General features: G+C 37.1%; 2 protein-coding genes across 2 annotated transcripts in view; one reads left to right on the top strand and one right to left on the bottom strand.

The window, feature by feature from the left end:
- Positions 1-13,060, bottom strand: part of LOC145985126 (uncharacterized) — a 66,729-nt gene extending 53,669 nt beyond the window's left edge. The window contains exon 1 of the mRNA XM_083118766.1: positions 13,040-13,060. The gene's annotated coding sequence lies outside the window, so the exon portion shown is untranslated. The remainder of the gene's footprint in view (positions 1-13,039) is intronic.
- LOC145985125 (ribosomal protein S6 kinase delta-1) overlaps positions 10,391-20,525 on the top strand; it is a 62,177-nt gene continuing 52,042 nt past the window's right edge. Inside the window, exons 1-2 of the mRNA XM_083118765.1 lie at positions 10,391-10,562; positions 13,798-13,894. Coding sequence (XP_082974891.1) covers positions 13,799-13,894 — 96 coding nt within the window. The 5' untranslated portion in view covers positions 10,391-10,562; position 13,798. The remainder of the gene's footprint in view (positions 10,563-13,797; positions 13,895-20,525) is intronic.

Genomic DNA, 20,525 nt, shown 5'->3' with positions numbered 1-20,525 from the left:
AAGCCATCATGATGACAGAGCACTTCCCAGCCCAGTGGAAGACATCAGCCATCACAATGATTCTTAAGCCCGGGAAATTACCACCCGATTAGCTTCCTTACATATATGAGTAAGGTGTGCGAAAGGGCCATACATAGAAGATTGCAGGAAATAACACTGGAAAGATAACTCCTACCATCCTTCCAGTTTGGCTTTCAATCGGCACACAGCACGACCACACAGCTTACCTGGGTGGTGGAACATGTGACAGGTATGACCAACAGACGACACTTCATCCTTGGAGTCTTTTTTAGACGTCCAGAACCTTTTCCCCTGTTCTGTAGCAGTTGCTGAAGAGAACACCTCAAACCAAGTAAAAATCCCACAAACCTGCTCAAAACATTCTCATCACCGAGTCATTCCATGTGAAATCACCCAATTTTAAATCAATTGGTTGCTTGACCATTTTGTTAATTTTTTATATTTTCACCATAGGTGGTCTTGCTAGTGACCTGCTCAAAAAGAATTATTTTTTTTGAAAAATCTTCCGCCATCTTGGATTTCTGCTCATTTTTCATCACTGCGGGAAGCAAAAATGAGCGTTTACAAGGGTTTTGAAAAAAGGTTGCTGTGTGATTTCTATTACAGATGGAATGGTTTAGTTTTCACTGCCTGAAAGTAGAGATTCTGGCCTTTCAGAAAATGTATATATATGTAAGGTAAGATTTAAGTAACTGGGACTTTAATGGGTTTCAATATAACCATCGTAACGGGTAATTTTGCCAATTTTAAAGGTCTGTAAAATCAAAAGGGCTTGAAACCACAGGATGGAATTCTTTTTGCAAGAACTATGAGTGGAAGGCTTTTCAGCCATGGTGAAACAAGTCCGGGGTTGTAAGCCCTTCTGTCCGATTTTTAGTTCCGAAATCCGAAAATTTCCAAAATTTGTGAATTTCAAGGTCAAATATCTCTAAAGGGGGACCTGCCAAAAATTTGAAATTTTGGTCATGGATACTCCTACTAGTACTTAGTAAAACCTGTGAATTTCATTTTGGGGTTCACACCAATGTTCATGTTACAGGCTGTCAAATATCTCTAAAAATGACATCGTGAAAACATAATAATAAATAGGCTTAAAGTGACCTGATTTCCATTATTTTATAATTAGTTATTTTATAAGGGTAAACAGAAATTAAAATAGATAAACTAGTTAGTTACTAGTTGATATATTTCAATATATACTTAGTGTGCTTTTGTTAATAAAAATCAAATCAAATCAAAATCACTTTTTGGATTGAGAACACAAATGTTAGTAAACAAACAAGAGTACTATTATGTCAGTAAGTATATACAAGTTGCATGCACATGTTTCTTAAAGGTTTATGAATATCCAATACTATCAAACCTTACTCAGTACATCCACTCTGGTACATAACAATTGTATGCGAAATATAACATAATATATACAACAATTGTCTGCGAAATATAACATAAGCTACCTGTAAAATATGACAAGCATTTAAACACTTGAGAATATACATATTCAAGTTCTTCCTCTGTTTTTTGTATCCCAGTTACATATACCACTGTGATATACACAGTTTACAATTCAATATATTACATCACAATGACATTTACAATTCCATATATCACTACACATAATACAACATTACATCAATATATATATATATATATACACACAAACACACACACTATCTACACATGGACCTCAAAGTTACAGGGGATCTTGTCTGTCTCTCAATCCATGGAGCCATGAAAAAAAGATAAAAAATATCTGACTGGTGCGTGGCCCCGAAAACACTGATTGGCACGGAGATGATTGATCAACGGACTATTTCTTCTTATGTGCTTGTAACTTTAGTGATAGTTCTGTGTTTTTCTGCTGAGTAATGGTGTATGTTCTCCCAGTAACAGTGGTGAAGTCACATGGTGTCAGAACATCAATTATATTGTTCAACTTCACCCAAGCAACATCATTTCTTTGTAAAGTAAAGCTCGTTGATGGTCCACCAGGATTGAAGAACATCACTTTAACATCATTGTTTTCTTTTGACATTTCAATTACTTTACCTACATACCACCTGTTATTGTAAATGCAAACGACATTGTAATTTTCAATTATTTCTTTAAAATGAAATATTCGTGGTGAGTCATCAATTCTGAACTCTACATGATTAATTTGAAATGATGCAGATATTCTACTGATGAGAAGAGTTGAAAAGTCCTTGGGTATGTAGCAGTGGGGATCTCTTGTTCCTTCAAATCTATGAGCTTCATTGAAGGGGTCATTCAGAAACCCTTGCTCATTTTTTGTCACTTTCAGTCACCATGATGAAGTTTATCCTTTAATATTTTACACACAAAACTCATACATGTTCTTTGGTGTAAGAATAAGGCCCTTAGTTGGTCGCTGCAGACTTGCCTTTGCCACAAGTCTTTTTACCGTCCCACCAATCCCATCACAAGGACCCTTGCCATGGCTTGTGGCAAAAAAAAAATGCCACTCAGCTGCCCAACCGAAGTCCTGTTTATGCTTACATAAGTTAGAAAAATTCTTTCTGTTCTTATATTGGGCTCCTGAGCCATCTGAGAAATAATAAATTTCCTTTAGATTTGGGATGAACGTTTGAACAAATGGAATCAGCTGCTTTTGGAAAGCGTAAACAGCAGTTGTGTTGTGTACAATGCAGTAAACATATAATACAAAGACTTTTGATGCATAGATCATCTGAAGAATTAGTCTTAAAGTAGACACAAAAGGGGTGGACAGTAGCTTGAGCGTTAATCCAGTGGTAACTCTGGATTTCTTCTTGTACAACACATGTGAAGTTTTCACAGAAATCACCAATCACTACACATTCTTCCGGAGCAAGACTTTCTTTCGTTCTTTTGCAAAATTCTGATTGACTCGGAGCAATAAAGTGGTTAATTTTTTATTTGCAGTAATTTCGAAGCTAAATTTTCTTTAAACTCTGAAATTGTTTCTACAACAGTGATCAAATTGCAACGATCTGTTGTTATCCATTGTTTGTAAGTAATTTTTTTCTCGTCGTCATCATCAGAATTATCCAAATCAGGATTCAGTTCATGTAATTTTAAGTATTGTGTAATTGTAAACTGTGTATATCACAGTGTATATGTGACTGGGATACAAAAAATAGAGGAAGAACTTGAATACGTATATTCTCAAGCGTTTAAATGCTTGTCATATTTTACAAGTAGCTTATGTTGTATTTCACAGACAATTGTTTGTATATATTATGTTATATTTCGCATACAATTGTTATGTACCAGTGTGGATGTATTGAGTAAGGTTTGAAAGTATTGGATATTCATAAACCTTTAAGAAACATGTGCATGCAACTTGTATATACTTACTGACATAATAGTACTCTTGTTTGTTTACTAACATTTGTCTTCTCAATCCAAAAAGTGATTTTGATTTGATTTGATTTTTATTAACAAAAGCACACTAAGTATATATTGAAATATATCAACTAGTAACTAACTAGTTTATCTATTTTAATTTCTGTTTACCCTTATAAAATAACTAATTATAAAATAATGGAAATCAGGTCACTTTAAGCCTATTTATTATTATGTTTTCACGATGTCATTTTTAGAGATATTTGACAGCCTGTAACATGAACATTGGTGTGAACCCCAAAATGAAATTCACAGGTTTTACTAAGTACTAGTAGGAGTATCCATGACCAAAATTTCAAATTTTTGGCAGGTCCCCCTTTAGAGATATTTGACCTTGAAATTCACAAATTTTGGAAATTTTCGGATTTCGGAACTAAAAATCAGACAGAAGGGCTTACAACCCCGGACTTGTTTCACCATGGCTGAAAAGCCTTCCACTCATAGTTCTTGCAAAAAGAATTCCATCCTGTGGTTTCAAGCCCTTTTGATTTTACAGACCTTTAAAATTGGCAAAATTACCCGTTACGATGGTTATATTGAAACCCATTAAAGTCCCAGTTACTTAAATCTTACCTTACATATATATACATTTTCTGAAAGGCCAGAATCTCTACTTTCAGGCAGTGAAAACTAAACCATTCCATCTGTAATAGAAATCACACAGCAACCTTTTTTCAAAACCCTTGTAAACGCTCATTTTTGCTTCCCGCAGTGATGAAAAATGAGCAGAAATCCAAGAAGATTTTTCAAAAAAAAAATTCTTTTTGAGCAGGTCACTAGCAAGACCACCTATGGTGAAAATATAAAAAATTAACAAAATGGTCAAGCAACCACCTCTGGGTGATTTGACATGGAACGACTCCACCCCAACATCTGGATAAGACATGTCCCATGGGACGAATTCTAAGAATGGCTTGAGGAACAACATATAAAGATGTTAGAGTGGCCTGGGAATAGCCATGATCTCAACCCAATTGAAAATTCTTGGCATCTTAGCCTTGTGACATTTCATTTCACATGATTTGCAAGGTTTGAGGAAGTGTAAGTTAGTAGTATCACTATAGAGAGTAGTTAACCAAACTACCTATTACACACTATGGAAATGATTACCAATTACTTTATTTAGACAGAAGGAAAGTAACTGTCTAAACTAACACTCAGTGCAAAAAGAAAAACAGCTTACAAGAGAACTATGTTTAAACATAAAACAGTGACAAATCACAAGACCCAGTGAAAATAGCACAAAGGTGACAGTCTTCGGTACTGTGACAGTACTAATATTCCTTTATGTCACAGTTATATGGGTGTGTACAGACAGCAAAAAACATGATTGCTAACTGAAAATGTTAGCTAATAGAAATGGTGTCATAAATAAATGGAGTGACTAGCTTCACCAGGTGGTGAATCTTGCTCTTCAGTATTTTCACTAGATTTAAAACTGTGCATGCACATGGCCTATGACTTGACCTGGCCTGTTTCACCGAAGCGCATGTTCTTTAGTTGTTGGTGTGCACTTCTTTTTGTACTTTAGACCAGTGCTTTTATTTCTGTACATCATTCTGTTAAATTCTGGACAGTGTTTTAGTATGGAATGCTAGTGCTAATGTATAAACATGATATGTATGAAGGGGTATTACTAGGGGCATGCATATTTCGTTTTTGACGAAAAAACGAAATTTGAAAAAACACATTGTAGTGTTAATTTTTAATGTTTTTGAAAGGTGTGAGATGCATTTTGTGACCATGTTTTGTCACGAAATAATGCGAAATGAACTGCAAAAAGCGAAATTAACTCTTAAACACGAAATATAGGGTTTATTCACTGACGCGACACCTTCTAAGGTCTGAATTATCCTGAGAGTTATGCAATTTCTGGAAAATTGATTAATTCTGCTGTTAATATTGGAGAAACAAAAATTGACTCCTTTACACAGAAATAAACTTAATACTCGGATAACTACATAAATGGGCTATTAGAAGTGAAATGTTAATTCTGTGGAATAAGTGTAGTTTTTAAATCAAATTTAGGATTATATTCACAATTTTAAAACCAAAATGTCATTTTATATAGCATTTTTTATGTGATTATTCACCGCTATAACACCGATATTTTATTTTATTTACCGCTTTTGAACCCGAAATTGACTCAGTTTTTATACCGAAATTTTGCTTTTTTATTTACCAAAAATATGTGCCTCTAGGTATTACATTCCTAAATGCTTTCATTGCTAGGTTAGGCAGGTCAGATTTAGGATGGTTACCATTAAAAATACTTCCGCAAATACTTTCAACACCTGATCATGTGATTTCTGCTCTTCAACACCCTTTGCTATTCCACCAACTAGTTAAAGTAGCTCCATATGCTATTCTTACCACATGGTGAAATAAGTCATGCTATTTTCTCCACCTGGAGAAAGAAGCCCCATTTACTATTCTCTCCATGTGGTGAAAGTAGTTGAGGGCGGAGTGAAACTAGATTTTGAGCTATTTTCACCAGGTTTTAAACTGTGTATGTGCATCATCTACGTCCTGGCCTGTTACACGGATGTGCACATTAATAGTTGTTGACGACTGGTGTGTATCAAGTTACGTCGGTGTGGATTTATTTTCGTGCAGCCGACAAGTCTTTTTTTCCTGCACACCATGGAGTTAGAAAACATCACAAGCTGTTTTGTCCATATCGGAACAGCTTGCGATGTTTTCTTCCTACATTTCCAGATTAACTTCCCTCACTCCCCCAATGAATTTCCAACACAGGAAATATGTTTGGCAGAGGTCCATGGTCACTTTCTCCACCCTCGATTTAGCTAGGGATTTTTTTTCTTTTTATGAAGATTATGTGTTGCAAATTGTGAAGAACAAAATTTTGGAGCATGGAAAGAAATATTTACGACTGTACAGCCATTTACAGTTGCAAGGTGGACGTCTAATTAAAATTTTAGTATCCGCGAAACGTCTGAAACTCATTTATTTTCTTCTCTTTCACATTGGTACTTACATATTCTGCATTGCTAAGGATAAGGTGGCATTTCGTTGTTTTTTTTCACGCAAATAATCTCAATTTTCGACATATCTAGAAATTCTTGTTTGTTCGTTTTCGCTTACGTTACACGCAATATGGCGGAGAAATCTTGACTAGTGTTATCGATGATCAGTGGTTATGCAGTGTTGCAACCTTCTTCATCGAAAAATACCTACTTTCGTGTTACTGATTTTGTATTTTTTTACAGGTTCGAAAACCCCACGAACCATGCACGTAGCTCCACAAACCATTAATAAACCATTGCACGGCAAGGTTAGGTTAGGCAAACATAGTTAAAATTGTCGTGTTCTTGGGAAACAACGGTGTGGTTGGAAACACTGACCGGGGGTTACATCATCAAACACACACAACATTTGGTTCACGTAATCGAAGGACATAAAGGCAACAGCTTTTGTGCATTGGAGAGACATTAATCTTCAAAAATACATGATTTACCGGTGAAATAAATTAAGCGATGGTAAAAAACACTTCCATGACCTTACAAAAGTGTACAGAAAGTCAGTTTGATAAGTACTTTCTCCTGTAAAATTGAAGCAATACGTTTTGTGGATACTAAAATTTTACCGAAGTCTATTTGCGGTAATGTTAGTTTCGTAGCAGCCGTACTCTACTTGTGACCATGTTAGTTTCGTAGCACCCGTACCGATGGATATATGTAAAAGTCGATTTTTCAGGACTATACCCCAAGAAATTTCATAAAAATTGCTTGCTCCAAATTTCCCGCTGATTCCGGGGTCCGACCCTGGGGTAATCAACCTCTATTGAGTCCCTTTTGGTAAATATCGTCCGAACGGATTTCTTCAAATTTACAGGTGAAACTACTTACTGAAATCAGTTTCTGTAGCACTGTCAAAGTTCTTCGAGGTATTTACTTTCGCAGAAACTTAAAACTTCACCATAGAATGCTGCAGAACAAGAAATAATCACTTTTTATGTAAGGAACTTGCATTTTCTGTACAGCGACATTATGCCGTTGTTTCCATTATGTACCTGCAGATGGCGCGAGCATCGAAAGTCACGAGGTCTCGTCAGTGTTTCCAAACATGCCTTTTTTTTATGAGAATTTTTTAAACTATGCTTACCTAACCTAACCTAACTTTCCCGAAAATGGTCCGTGGGGCTATCGTGAATGGTTTTTGGGGCTATCGTGAATGTTTTTTGGGGCTATCGTGAATGTTTTTTGGGGTTATCCGTCAATGGTTCGTGGGGCTATCTGTCAATGGTTTGTGGGGTTATCGTGAATGTTTTTTTGGGGCTATCCGTCAATGGTTTGTGATGACATAATGAACATGAAAGTAGGCATTTTTCGGTGAAGAAGCTTGAAACACTGTATACCAACTCCAAATCAACAAAACACAAGCACGATGCACAATGATCCATGATGAGTGTACGCCATATTGTCTGTTACCCAAGCGGAACAAGGAAGACAATAATGACTCGTAATATGAAAAGTTGACACTATTTTATGGAAAAAGGCATAACTTCACCTTAAAGAATCGTCCACAATGCAGAATAGGTAAGTATCAATGCTAAAATTAACTAAATAAACGAGTGAGAGGTGTTCGGGCGATATTGCATAATTACCTCGCTTTTAAAGGCATGTTAGTACGTATGCAAATAATTTGGTACTATTATAGTATAAGGGAAACACCTATAAATCATATATTTCACACTTTTTTACATTGCTAATATACTATTTTGGAATGCGGAACATTTCCTAAAGTGAAATAATGCATTTCTGGTAAAATTTTCGTATCCCCAAAACGTATTTCTTCAATTTTACAGGAGAAAGTACTTACCGAAATGGGTTTATTTATACTTTAGGAAGGTCTTGGAAGTTTGCTTTCAACTCGTTGAAATTTTTTTGCCGATAAATCATGTAATTTTCGACATTAATGTCGATCCGATGCACGAAAGCTGTTCCCTTGATGTCCGTCTACTACGTGAACCAAATATTTGCGAGCGTTTCATGACATAGCAACCGGTCAGTGTTTTCAAATGCGCGGTTTTGTAACTGTGTAACAGTTCTAGAACGTAAATAAACGTGAGTTACTGTTCATCATTTCTGATTACGAACTTGCGACAACATGACGTGCATAGGATCAGTGGCGTGCTCAATATGAGGTTGATGGGGGTGATAACCCCCCCCCCTTTCGCCCAGTATCTCTAAGGCTGTTTATGAATGGTTCGTGGGGCTATTTATGAATGGTTCGTGGGCTATTTATGAATGGTTTGTGGGGCTATCCGTGAATGGTTCATGGAGCTATCCGTGAATGGTTCGTGGGGCTATTTATGAATGGTTTGTGGGGCTATCCGTGAATGGTTCATGGGGCTATCCGTGAATGGTTCATGGGGCTATCCATGAATGGTTCATGGGGCTATCCGTGAATGGTTCGTGGGGCTATCCGTACATGGTTCGTGGGGCTATCCGTGAATGGTTTGTGGGGCTATCCGTGAATGATTCGTGGGGCTATCCGTGAATGGTTCGTAAAAAATTTATAATTTTGAAAAACAAATTTAACTATGCTTCCTAACCTAACAGAACCTAACCTAACCTTGCCGTGCATGGTTGGAAGGGGCTATTTATGAATGGTTCGTGGGGCTATTTATGAATGGTTCATGGGGCTATTTATGAATGGTTCGTGGGGCTATTTATGAATGGTTTGTGGGGCTATCCGTGAATGGTTTGTGGGGCTATCCGTGAATGGTTCATGGGGCTATTTATGAATAGTTTGTGGGGCTATCCGTGAATGGTTTGTGGGGCTATTTATGAATAGTTTGTGGGGCTATTTATGAATAGTTCGTGGGGTTTTCGAACCCGAAAAAAAAATTAATTTTGAAAAACAAATTTAACTATGTTTCCTAACCTAACAGAACCTAACCTAACCTTGCCGTGCATGGTTCGTGCGTCTATCCGTGCATGGTTCGTGGAGTTTTCGAACCTGGAATAAAATACAAAATCAGTAACACGAAAGTAGGTATTTTTCTATGAAGGAGGTTGCAACACTGCATAGCCACTGATCATGGACTACGCTAGTCAAGATTTCTCAGCCATATCGCGTGCAACGCAAGCGAAAGTGAACAAAATAAAAATACTCGATATTTGGAAAATTGAGATTATTTGCGTGCAAAAAACGAAACGCGAAATAGAAGAATCCTTACGAATGCAGAATATGTAAGTATCAATGTGAAAAATACGAAAATAAGGGAATTAGAGACGTTTGGTGGTTACCGAAATTTTAATAAATTTAAAAATTAAATTTCTTCCTGGAGATAAAAATGAAGTAAAGGAATTGTATTTAAAGATTTTTTTTAAAAAAAAAATGTGTTGGTATTGTATACCTGTTGGATATTTCTTCCTTTTTTCAAACGAAAAGAGGTCCAAGCAGCACCTAACAAGCGTGAATTAATATTTCTAAGACTTAAAAATCAATTCCAACCTTACATTTGATTAGTCTCTAAAAAAGCTTGTGAAAAAAATACATATATGTGGTATACTATCGAAATAAAAGGAACTAAAATAATTCGATCGCACTTCAACACGCCTTCACATTACATGTGGAAACATAAAACACAGACTATGAACATGAAGTAAACAGAAGCACCACAGATTATGCCTCCTGGTCACAGCACAGATATTTCTAATCTGTGGCACAGATTCATCGAAGTTGATCGTACTAATGTACTGTACAATACATACATCATGAACTTCTCTTGTTCCATAAATTTCACTTCTGTACATCTGCCAGAGGCGCACTCGTCATTTTTTATTTCATCTAATTTCTGTTTTGTATTGTCTTGCAAAATCGACATTTTTGTTTTATGCTAAAAAATATTACAGGTTTAAAAATCTTCGCATATCCATTTTATGCTGTAAAAATAAAACGGCATAAAACGTGTTTGTTTTGTTATGTGTTCATGGTGTAATGAAACGTACATACTAAATTCTTTTCATTGAAACTAATGTATGCTCTGCTTTTCAAGGAAGTTAGTTCTTATGATGCTAATGAATTCAAATGCATGTTGGTAAACATTAAACCTCGGCGTTAAAATTTTGATGATCGAGGAAATCCTGAAGACACCGCAGCAGGAGGTTTGTACATTAGGCCTATATTACAAAATAATCTGTTGATCAATAAGAAGAGTGAAATACGATAACAGAAATTCACATAAACTTGTTATTCAATTTCTGTGTATGAAGCTTTAGACTGTATATGTATACATTACTACTACGCAGATGTAATTCAATGCAACAATTTTGTGGGCGTATTCTCTCTGACATTTGTGTGTGGTATTATGTCATACCAGTGTCGAAATTGGTGTTAACATTGAAAGGAACATTTTCTAAACAGAGAAAACCGTAGATTACTAGATACTTAATAGAATTGGTGAAAGCTGAAATGAAGACTTTGGAAGTGAGGAACTTCCTACAGTTCATTCTATACTAATTTCCAGTTCTCCACTTTTTTAGGAGTTTAATCCGTGATGCATGTTATAAAATTATGAGCGTAATGTACCTACAATTGCCTAGGTTAGCTACTGTCGAGAGTTGCCTGCTCTCGCTCGCTCCAGCCGCAGCCCAAAGCCGATGGTCACAGGCTTTCTGCCGCTCGCTGAGGAACATCAGCAGTCATCCTACAGACAGATGGGTGGTAGTTGGAAGAGGCAGTACAAGGGAGTGGGGAAGGTTGCGAAGATCAGGGAGGGCAGAGGAACCAGCACGTTTTTCCTCAATCAGTGATGCCAACCCCACCTAAATGGTACTAAACCTATCACAGTTTGATCTTCGTTGGCATCTAGCTTTTGAGATAGTGGTAGAAATCTAGCATAATCCGAAAGCGTGAGTCCATGAAAGAAGGAAATTGAATTCAAAGGAATATGTTTTCAGGAAATAAAAATAATAATATGTCCAAATCTTATATCTACTTTACGAGTGGACATATTTCAAACTAAAGGGAGTGTGCTGACCCAGCGACAGTTTTTTACAACCATGACTCGATCCATCCTCTTTCTTTCCTTTATCCTGCTCGATTAGTTCATGAGGAAATTTTATGGCAGGATATCAGTAGAAAATTTGGGGTAAACAAACAATTTTCTCAAACCTTTTAAAATTCTATCAAGAACTCATTTAGTTTGTTGAGCCATTGTAAACAATTTTGTGGCAAAATTTACAATATTACATAACTGTTAAGTAATGCAAGTTCAAAAGTCAAAATCTAGGTGCATAGTTACTGTTAAGCGAAAAAAACAAACCTAATAATAAATTCTAGCACAATTTAGAAGCATTTAGCATAATTTCAGAGTTTAAGCAGTACTTTTTATTATCCTCAAACAACAGGACAACAGGAAGGGGGACAAAAATAAAAAATCTTGCAAAATCTGAAATATGGTTAATGTTATTTTCGTGGGTTTTTATAGGTTCACATTTAAATATTTTATAGTTAAAGGGGGGCAGGGGCCCCTTGATTTACCTTGTGCATGGGCCTGCGCCTAACATTCTAAATGCAATGGATAGTACAAGCAATACTGTGGCTGTAATTGAATGCATTTTTCAAACCCTCCTTGGTTTACCATAACTTCTTCCTACACTCCAAGAAAAGCCACGAGTCGCGACTGACGTAATACCCCTTCACATGTGAAATAGATGGCAAGAACTATATCTGAGATTACTGCTCTTGAACAAAGAACCGTGTAGCATTATAGAGATGGGGGAGAATTATTCTCCAGAAAACACTCGGTAAGTAATCACTTAAACTCTGCAGACATTGATGGAAATGCAACCACGTAAAAATTCATCTGTGTCATGTTTATGTAGGGTGAAGGCACTGGTTATGGCCATCTTAAGGAAAATGTACAATAGTATACAACTTTTAACATGATAATAATTTTACTGATGGCTTATAAAAATTATGATCACTTGTACAGAGTCTGTACATTATGACTAAGCATTAACAAATACAAACAAGTTAGTCAGAAAAAAGTTTTAAAAATATTAACCAAACGTGACACTATGGCCACCCATTTTCCCCACTTATGGCCACCTTGTCGATGAACAAATAATGAAGTAATACAGATGAAACACAATATGTTAAAGGTAAATACCATAGTTTTCAATGGATAAACATAGTGTAAATGTAGTTGAGCAACATAAATTAACATTTCCAGACAAACAAAGCAACAAAATGTGAGTTCCAAAAATAAAAAGTTTTCACACATTAGATAGTAGCTTCATATCACAAGGAAATTATATGTCTAATGCAAGTTCACTGGCAATAATGTTATACAGAAAATTACTTTTTTCTAGTGTGTTAACAGGACCAGGAAATTTTGTTATCAAGTGTCGCCCCTCTTGCATTAGGATAGACTCCGGCAGTTTTCCCATAATGTCATTCACATTTATTGTTGAAATATCATTTTCTATATAATCAAAGCAATCATTATCTGCAGTGGCCATAATCAAAGAATCTTTACAAACCTGCATCTAGTAATGGCCATGTGGTCTACGCATACTGTTTTGTGGTTATTTCTATTTCAGTATATAAATACTGCAATTCTAACATTTAAACTTACCTCTGAACAAATTATATGTTCCTGATATATATAACAACTGTGGAAAACATTATTGTAGCTCTCTCTTTTCTTACGAAAATGCATAAGAAATTCTACTGTAACAAGCTTTCTTCCTACAGGAAGTACAAAGAGGAAACATGGATATGCAATTGGAAAGCTTATTTTACACTGATTTATGTAAGCTGTTCTCTGATTGGCTTTAGATCACCTGGTAGCTACCAATTAAATATAAACCCCATAAGTGGGGTTGTGGCCAAAACTAATGCCTCCACCCTATAATTATGTTGTGTGCAACATAAATTATTTCCATTGGCTAGTTATCATGAGTGGTTAAGATGATTTAGAAAATGGTCAGCTTGTAGCAATCCACTGTCTGTGTGGCAATTAGTGTGCACAAATGAACATTTGCACAGGTACCAGGGAGACCATATTTTTTTTATTTTTTGACAGCCATCTTTCAATACTTTTTAATCATGATGGATTGTACGTAATGAATTTTAGAATGTGTTTGCTATATTCAGTTCACTACCGTATTCACTTCATCTCACATAGTATATATGATTACAATGTAGCAAAGAAGTGTGAGTATGCAAAAAAAAAAATCTCAGTATAACACATGTAATGTGGGCCTATAATTCTAGTGTCATTTTAAATTTCATTACTGCTGACCAGATTGTAGATTAATTGTAATGTATGTACAATTGTGCCAAGTACTCATTAATTGTCTTATATTGTAATATATGATTTGTATATCTTAGGATGCCTCCAAAAAGTGATAGTTGGATTAGGAGGTTTACAGTAACAGATCCAAGAAAACACAAGAAGGGATTTACAGTTTATAAAGTTACATCAGTTGTAAGTATTTTGGTATAGTTTATTTAATACAGCTTTTTTGGGCACATATTGTTCTCAAGTTATGTTATAATGTAGCCTAGATAACCTAGATGCAATAGTTAGAAGTAACCATAACATTTGAGAGGGTAAAAGCTCTTTAAGTTCTTACGTTGGATAATGCATGTAATATCTGTATCAATTGGTTCAACACCAATTGTTTAACAGGTGTACGATTAGACCTGCATATCTATCATTCAAGATGATAATATTTTCTTCTTACACAAATATATAATAATGCCATAAACGTGCAAGAGTTATTTTATTGATCTGTCTATTTTGGTGACTCACTGTCATCGTTCACAACATGTGACTGAATTATTAACACATGCCTTTTATTTAAATCCTTTTTGGCATTAATGTTGATGTGTAAAGATACATTAGATAAAAATACATTGTAATGTCATTCTTAGTTTTGGACTTTTAACCACTGTGTTATTTTTAAAATTACCAACATTTCAGAAGGCTAATTCTTGGATCAGTTACTCTGCCTTCAGGGTAGTGTGTAATCTACTCAATCACATTACAATCCTGGACACATGATGTGTTTGGGAATGGTGTCTATATAGAGAATAAATTGTTACCTTGTAGGATTATTCTCAGTGACCAAGGCTCCACCTCTTTTACATGAAGTTGCCAGGGAGAATTATGACTGGCCCAGGCTCCACTTCGTCTGGTGGTCACGTCAAGACCTGTTTTTCTATGTAGGCTGCCAGAGAGGATTAATTTGCGGTGGCCCAGGCTCCACCTTGTCAAAGGATTGATATTGTTGGGAATCAACCCCAAAAATGTTATGCTTCTTCAGTGCCGCTTACGTACAACTGTCAGACCCTGAATGGTTGTGGACATACAGTTCTCCCAGTGCATGTACTACACTGATCCTAGTTTGTATGCTGACTGGTGAAAGAAGGGTTGGAGATGTATCTGTAAAGGACATAAAGGGGGGTTAGTGTGCAATGTATATGAATAATCTATTGGTCTGATCTCTAGGCTGGGTTGGCTGATCGGTTCTGTTGTTGCAGTCATATGTGATGTTTCCTTGAATTTTCTGTTGTAGCTATTGTCTTCCCTGTTTATTATCTGTGTTTTGTCCCATTGTATTCTGAGGCTGTTTTCCCAGGCGAGAGCAGGTAGTTTGGATCTTTCAAAGTATCCCAGCCTGAGGTTTGTTTGTCTTCCTCGACACTCGCTTCAAGTGTTCTGCATGTTTCCCCAGTGTATTCAGATCAGACCAATATTGACGCCATTAATCAGAAACTTTTTCAAAAACAATAGATGGCAGCACTACACCAAATGCAACCACATGTCATACATTTATCCACAGAACACAGCATAAACACTAAAAAATAGTGAACGAAATTGTACAAAAATACAAACTACAAAAATCATGAACAACAATAGGACCAGAGTACAGAATTCGAACACTCTCTCTCCATACACCTAAGATCTCACGCACAGTCTCTATAGATTATGAAAAATATAAATATGCTGACCAAGGCAGTAATTTATTTTATTAAAAACAAACTAAACGTAACGTTTCAACCTTCTAGCAAGGTCTTCATCAGACTCTGTATCAAGTACAAAAGTAACAAGATACCAAAAACAGGGCATTATATATACACAAAACATTACTCCCTCCAGACTATTAGAAAGTTGTTTTGGAACTTTCTAGCAGGTGGCTTTCACTATTGAACTGTACTTTCACCTAAAAGGCGAAAAATATATACTTTCATATAGAATGTGGATTGGGCTTTATATCTCACACTCTTTTTCCTTCATTTTCTTCCTTCTCCTCTCCTCTTTCTCTCTTATCCTTTCCACTCTTTCTAACACTTTCTTCCATTCTTTGTTTAACTTCAGTCCCCCATTCCAGTTCATTGTGTCTTCTTCACCTTTCTTCTCTATTTCCTTGGCTTCCTTCCATTTTCTCACTAGCATTCTCTTCTCCCTTCCCGGGTTCGAATCCCGGTCGGACTTGGTTGTTTGTGAATGTCCATTCATCAATTTCATCATTTCATCACTCATCCCCATCTTCGCAAATTAGCCAAGAGGCACAAAACGCGAAGTAAAATAAACTAAATCAAATCAAAATCTTCTCCCTTCCTATCTGCTTAGCCTCATCCCACTCTATGTCATGTCCTGTTTCTCTCGTGTGTTTAAATATCGCATTTCTCTCTCTCTTAAGTCGTACATCATCCCTATGTTGTTTCAACCTATCTTTCAGTCTCTTTTTCGTTTCTCCTATGTACACACTCTGACATTCTTTACATTTTACTTCGTAGATAATCCCTTCCTCTTCCTCTTCATGACATAGAGTGGGATGAGGCTAAGCAGATAGGAAGGGAGAAGAGAATGCTAGTGAGAAAATGGAAGGAAGCCAAGGAAATAGAGAAGAAAGGTGAAGAAGACACAATGAACTGGAATGGGGGACTGTAGTTAAACAAAGAATGGAAGAAAGTGTTAGAAAGAGTGGAAAGGATAAGAGAGAAAGAGGAGAGGAGAAGGAAGAAAATGAAGGAAAAAGAGCATGAGATATAAAGCCCAATCCACATTCTATATGAAAGTATATATTTTTCGCCTTTTAGGTGAAAGTACAGTTCAATAGTGAAAGCCACCTGCTAGAAAGTTCCAAAACAACTTTCTAATAGTCTGGAGGGAGTAATGTTTTGTGTATATATAATGCCCTGTTTTTGGTATCTTGTTACTTTTGTACTTGATACAGAGTCTGATGAAGACCTTGCTAGAAGGTTGAAACGTTACGTTTAGTTTGTTTTTAATAAAATAAATTACTGCCTTGGTCAGCATATTTATATTTTTTCATAATAATGGAAACAAGGCTTAATGGTGTTATCTATAGATTATTCATATAAATTGCACAACCAACCCCCCTTTATGTCTGTTACAGATACATCTCCAACCCTGCTTTGGCCAGTCAGTATACACACACTGGGAGAACTGTATGTCCACAACCATTCAGGGTCTGAGAGTTGCATGTAAGCAGCACTGAAGTAGTGATGGGTTCAGGCCGTTCATTTGTGTGAGTCGACTCATGAGCGCTCGCTCACTGAGAAGAGTCTTTCAAAAGAGTCGTCAAGCTTCTTTTTCTCGAAACACATGCCTGAAGAGGGGGAAGGGGGTTAGGAGGTGTTGAAGTAGATGATTGTATTTAAATAAACGAACACAACGGAACGTATCAGCCTCTGTCCTTCAAGATTAATAAATTGTATTGCATTTTTGTGTATGTGTGTGTGCGTGTAGCCGACTAGATAGCCAAGATTCTGAAGTAATCGACATTTGATCTTGCCACAGAAGTTCCCGGGTTCTAGTCCCGGTCTGGGCAAGGATATTCTATATCATCGCATCATCCTCATCATCGCGATTACTTAAAATTTGAAGAAAAGCGGCATAAATAAGAAAAATACAAATACGAGTCTGTGTGTGTGTGGATATACATATATGTGTAAACAGTAAACACACACACACAAACAAAATTTATTGCACATACTTGTTTTCATTACTCTGCCTCATGAGTGAGATTTTCTATATTTGTATCTTGTTTCAGTTTGCATTTCATGCTACGGATAATGCAAATTATGCAGTACGATACCATGCACAGAAATGCTATATAATTATATCAACTTTTTATTAGTAATAACGTACATTTACACATTCTTCCTTTTTTGCATTCGATCACTGGTTTTAATATCGCAACAAATGTGAGAAAGCGAGTCAACAAAATGCACCCCAGATCTGTGCTGCGACACATGCTTGCCGACTATTTAAACAGCACGAAGAGTCACAGCACAGTCCCACGACTCTTTCCTCATCATTCGTTCACGACTCTCCTGGCAGCTCAAAGAGTCACAGCACAGTGCCACGACTCTTCTCCCGCCGTTCGTTCACGACTCTCGAGATGGCACGAAGAGTCATGGAGCACCTTAACGACTCGCTCGCCTTAGCGACTCTTCTCCTCCCTCATCGTTCACGACTCTCGAGATGGCTCGAAGAGTCGTGGAGCACCTTAACGACTTGCTCGCCTTAGCAACTCTTCTCCTCACTCATTGTTCGTTCACGAGTCGCGAGCTCTCTTACACAAGGTGCGGCGGCGGCAGTCTCGCCAGCCCCACTCGCTCTCCGCGGATGGCTAACAGCTGTGTTTAAGAAATTTATATCGCTCTTGAACATTGTCCATGTCCATCCCAGATAGCCGTTTTGTTGTTCTACAGTCATTCAATATAAGTTTCTGCCAATATCATAATGTATGATCGAATTTCTATAAAGCGGGCCAAATTATACGTATGTATTTTTTTTAATGTTGCTTTCTACTAGTAAATCACCTTAACACGTAGGCTCGCCGCAGATGGCCAACAGCTGTTTATCACTCGTGAACATGACCCATGTCCATCTTACGTAGTTGTTCCTAATTCTGCAGTCATTCAATAAAAGCTTTTTTGCAGTATCATGTACGATGGAATTTATGATTAAACTTCTATATTAATTCTTTAATGCTGTTTTCATTAGTAAAATATTTACACGTTAATGTTAATGAAATATTTCACGTCCATTGAAAACGATTTTGTCAGACAATGTTTAAAGTTCACTTTATGCTCAAATAGTCTAATCGGGATTGAAGCTACATTTTAAACTGGGGTCTAAATCATTGGGCAAGGTGCCTCCACCGAGGATCGAATCCGAGACAGGAAGCGATTTCCTTACCAGGCTTTAACAAGGAATGAAAGGATGGCTGAATAACATAAATAAAACAAACTCCATGGTGCATGTTCTTTGTTTCTTGGTTTCTATGTTGGCCAGCTTGAAATAATCTTGGAGTGACAGATAAGTGGTGTCGCCCTCCTCAAAGTAAGCCTATTGACACCGAAAGTTCCGGGTTCGAACCCCTGCCCAGAGATGAGTGGTAATCTGTATTTAACCTCCTGTCAATTACTCTAATCCTCCGTCGTTGCCTTGTAACGATACCTGATGGATTCCACTTTAAACTGTAGATCCAGTCCCGATTAGCCTATCTGTACGTAAAATTCATTCATCCTCGCTGTCAATACTAAGTAATTAGGTATAGAAGATGCATAAAATACAACAAAGCGTGTTAGGCAGTTAAAATATTAAAATTGAATTAATAAATTATAAAACATAATTACTGCATGCTAATTTATAAGAAATTATAGCATTTTGAAAAATGTTTGTTCGCTTATCGATTTCTAAAGCATAAATCGGTATCGTTACTCCAATGAGACGAGATTCTCGGACAGTAGATTTTACACAGAGTGTCTCACATCATCTCACCAACTTTGGAAGGGTTGGCCCTGTTTTCATTGCGATTTTGTAATGTCCTGCTACTTGTGAAACTGATTTACTTTCCACAATTTCAGTCGCCTCTGTGGAGGAGTGGTTAGAACAGTGCGCTAAGAGGAATCGAGGAATTGAGTGTCACTTCAACAATTTTTTTCTGATTCACCCTGATAGCATAGTGGTTAACGCTGTCATGTATTAAAATGGTTTGCGTGGCAAAAATTGTTATAAGTCCACTTTTATGCTCCAATAGGCTAATCTGGTCTCCTCGATGGCGTAGTGATAACGTCACCGGTAATCAAGGGGTACCATGTTCAATACAAAGTGGAGGTTCGGATCCCACTTTAAACTGTAGGTCCAGTCCCGACTATCCTATCTGCACATAAAGTGGACTTAAACAATAACAACTCAAAATAGGCTAATCGGAATATTGTAATCAAGAGGTTTCTGCCTAACACCTTCCCAAAATTTTCACAAGACTCCCCTAATATTTTTTACTAACATTTAATTTCTTGTAATTTTGTCTGGACGTCATAACTGGGTGTAGGCTTCCAGGGGCTTGACTTCCGGCGAAGAAATTCAATGGTTTGGCCGAATTTGAAACTACAGGTCAAATTTGTTGGCTGTTCTTCCTTGCCCGTCATGGCCTGGGGTTACGCGCTCTCTCTCTGCAAACAACACTCGCGAGTCGCGAGCTTGCGAGTCGACTCTTTCCTTCCTTCAAAGAGTCGACTCCTTCCCCTCTCATCGTACACGGCACGTTTCAGCCAGCTTCACTCAACTAGGGGTAGGGAAAAGGAACAGAGAGGACCCCCCTCCCTCTCCTCTCCAGTCCCCATTTGCTGCCTGCAGAATCGACTTGCTTTCTTTCAAAAATTCCGGCCGCCATTCGAGTATACACTTGCGCATGCGCCTTCCTCTCAAAATTCGTTTAAAGGAGAGGGAATAATAGTTGCTTGGCGGGCGGAGGAGTCGTGGCACACATACAACTCTTTGAACATGTCGTTCAATTCTGGTGAACGAGTCGTTCACCGCTCACAAGAGAGAGTCGTTACTTTTGAACGACTCGTTCACGAATGACCTATCACTACACTGAAGGAGCATTACATTTTTGGGGTTGATTCCCAACAATATCAATGCTTTGACAAGGTGGAGCCTGGGCCACTCATAAATCTTTCTGGCAACTTCATGTTAAAGAGGTGGAGCCTTGGCCACCGAGAACAATCCTACAAGGCAACATTTTATTCTCTATGTAGACACCATCCCCAAACATATCATGTGTCCAGGG

Source organism: Lepisma saccharinum, chromosome 3 (assembly GCF_977018435.1).
Source record: "Lepisma saccharinum chromosome 3, izLepSacc3.1, whole genome shotgun sequence".
Lineage (NCBI taxonomy): Eukaryota > Metazoa > Arthropoda > Insecta > Zygentoma > Lepismatidae > Lepisma > Lepisma saccharinum.
Note: the sequence above shows the minus strand (reverse complement) of the source record. Positions and strands in the feature narration are given on the sequence as shown.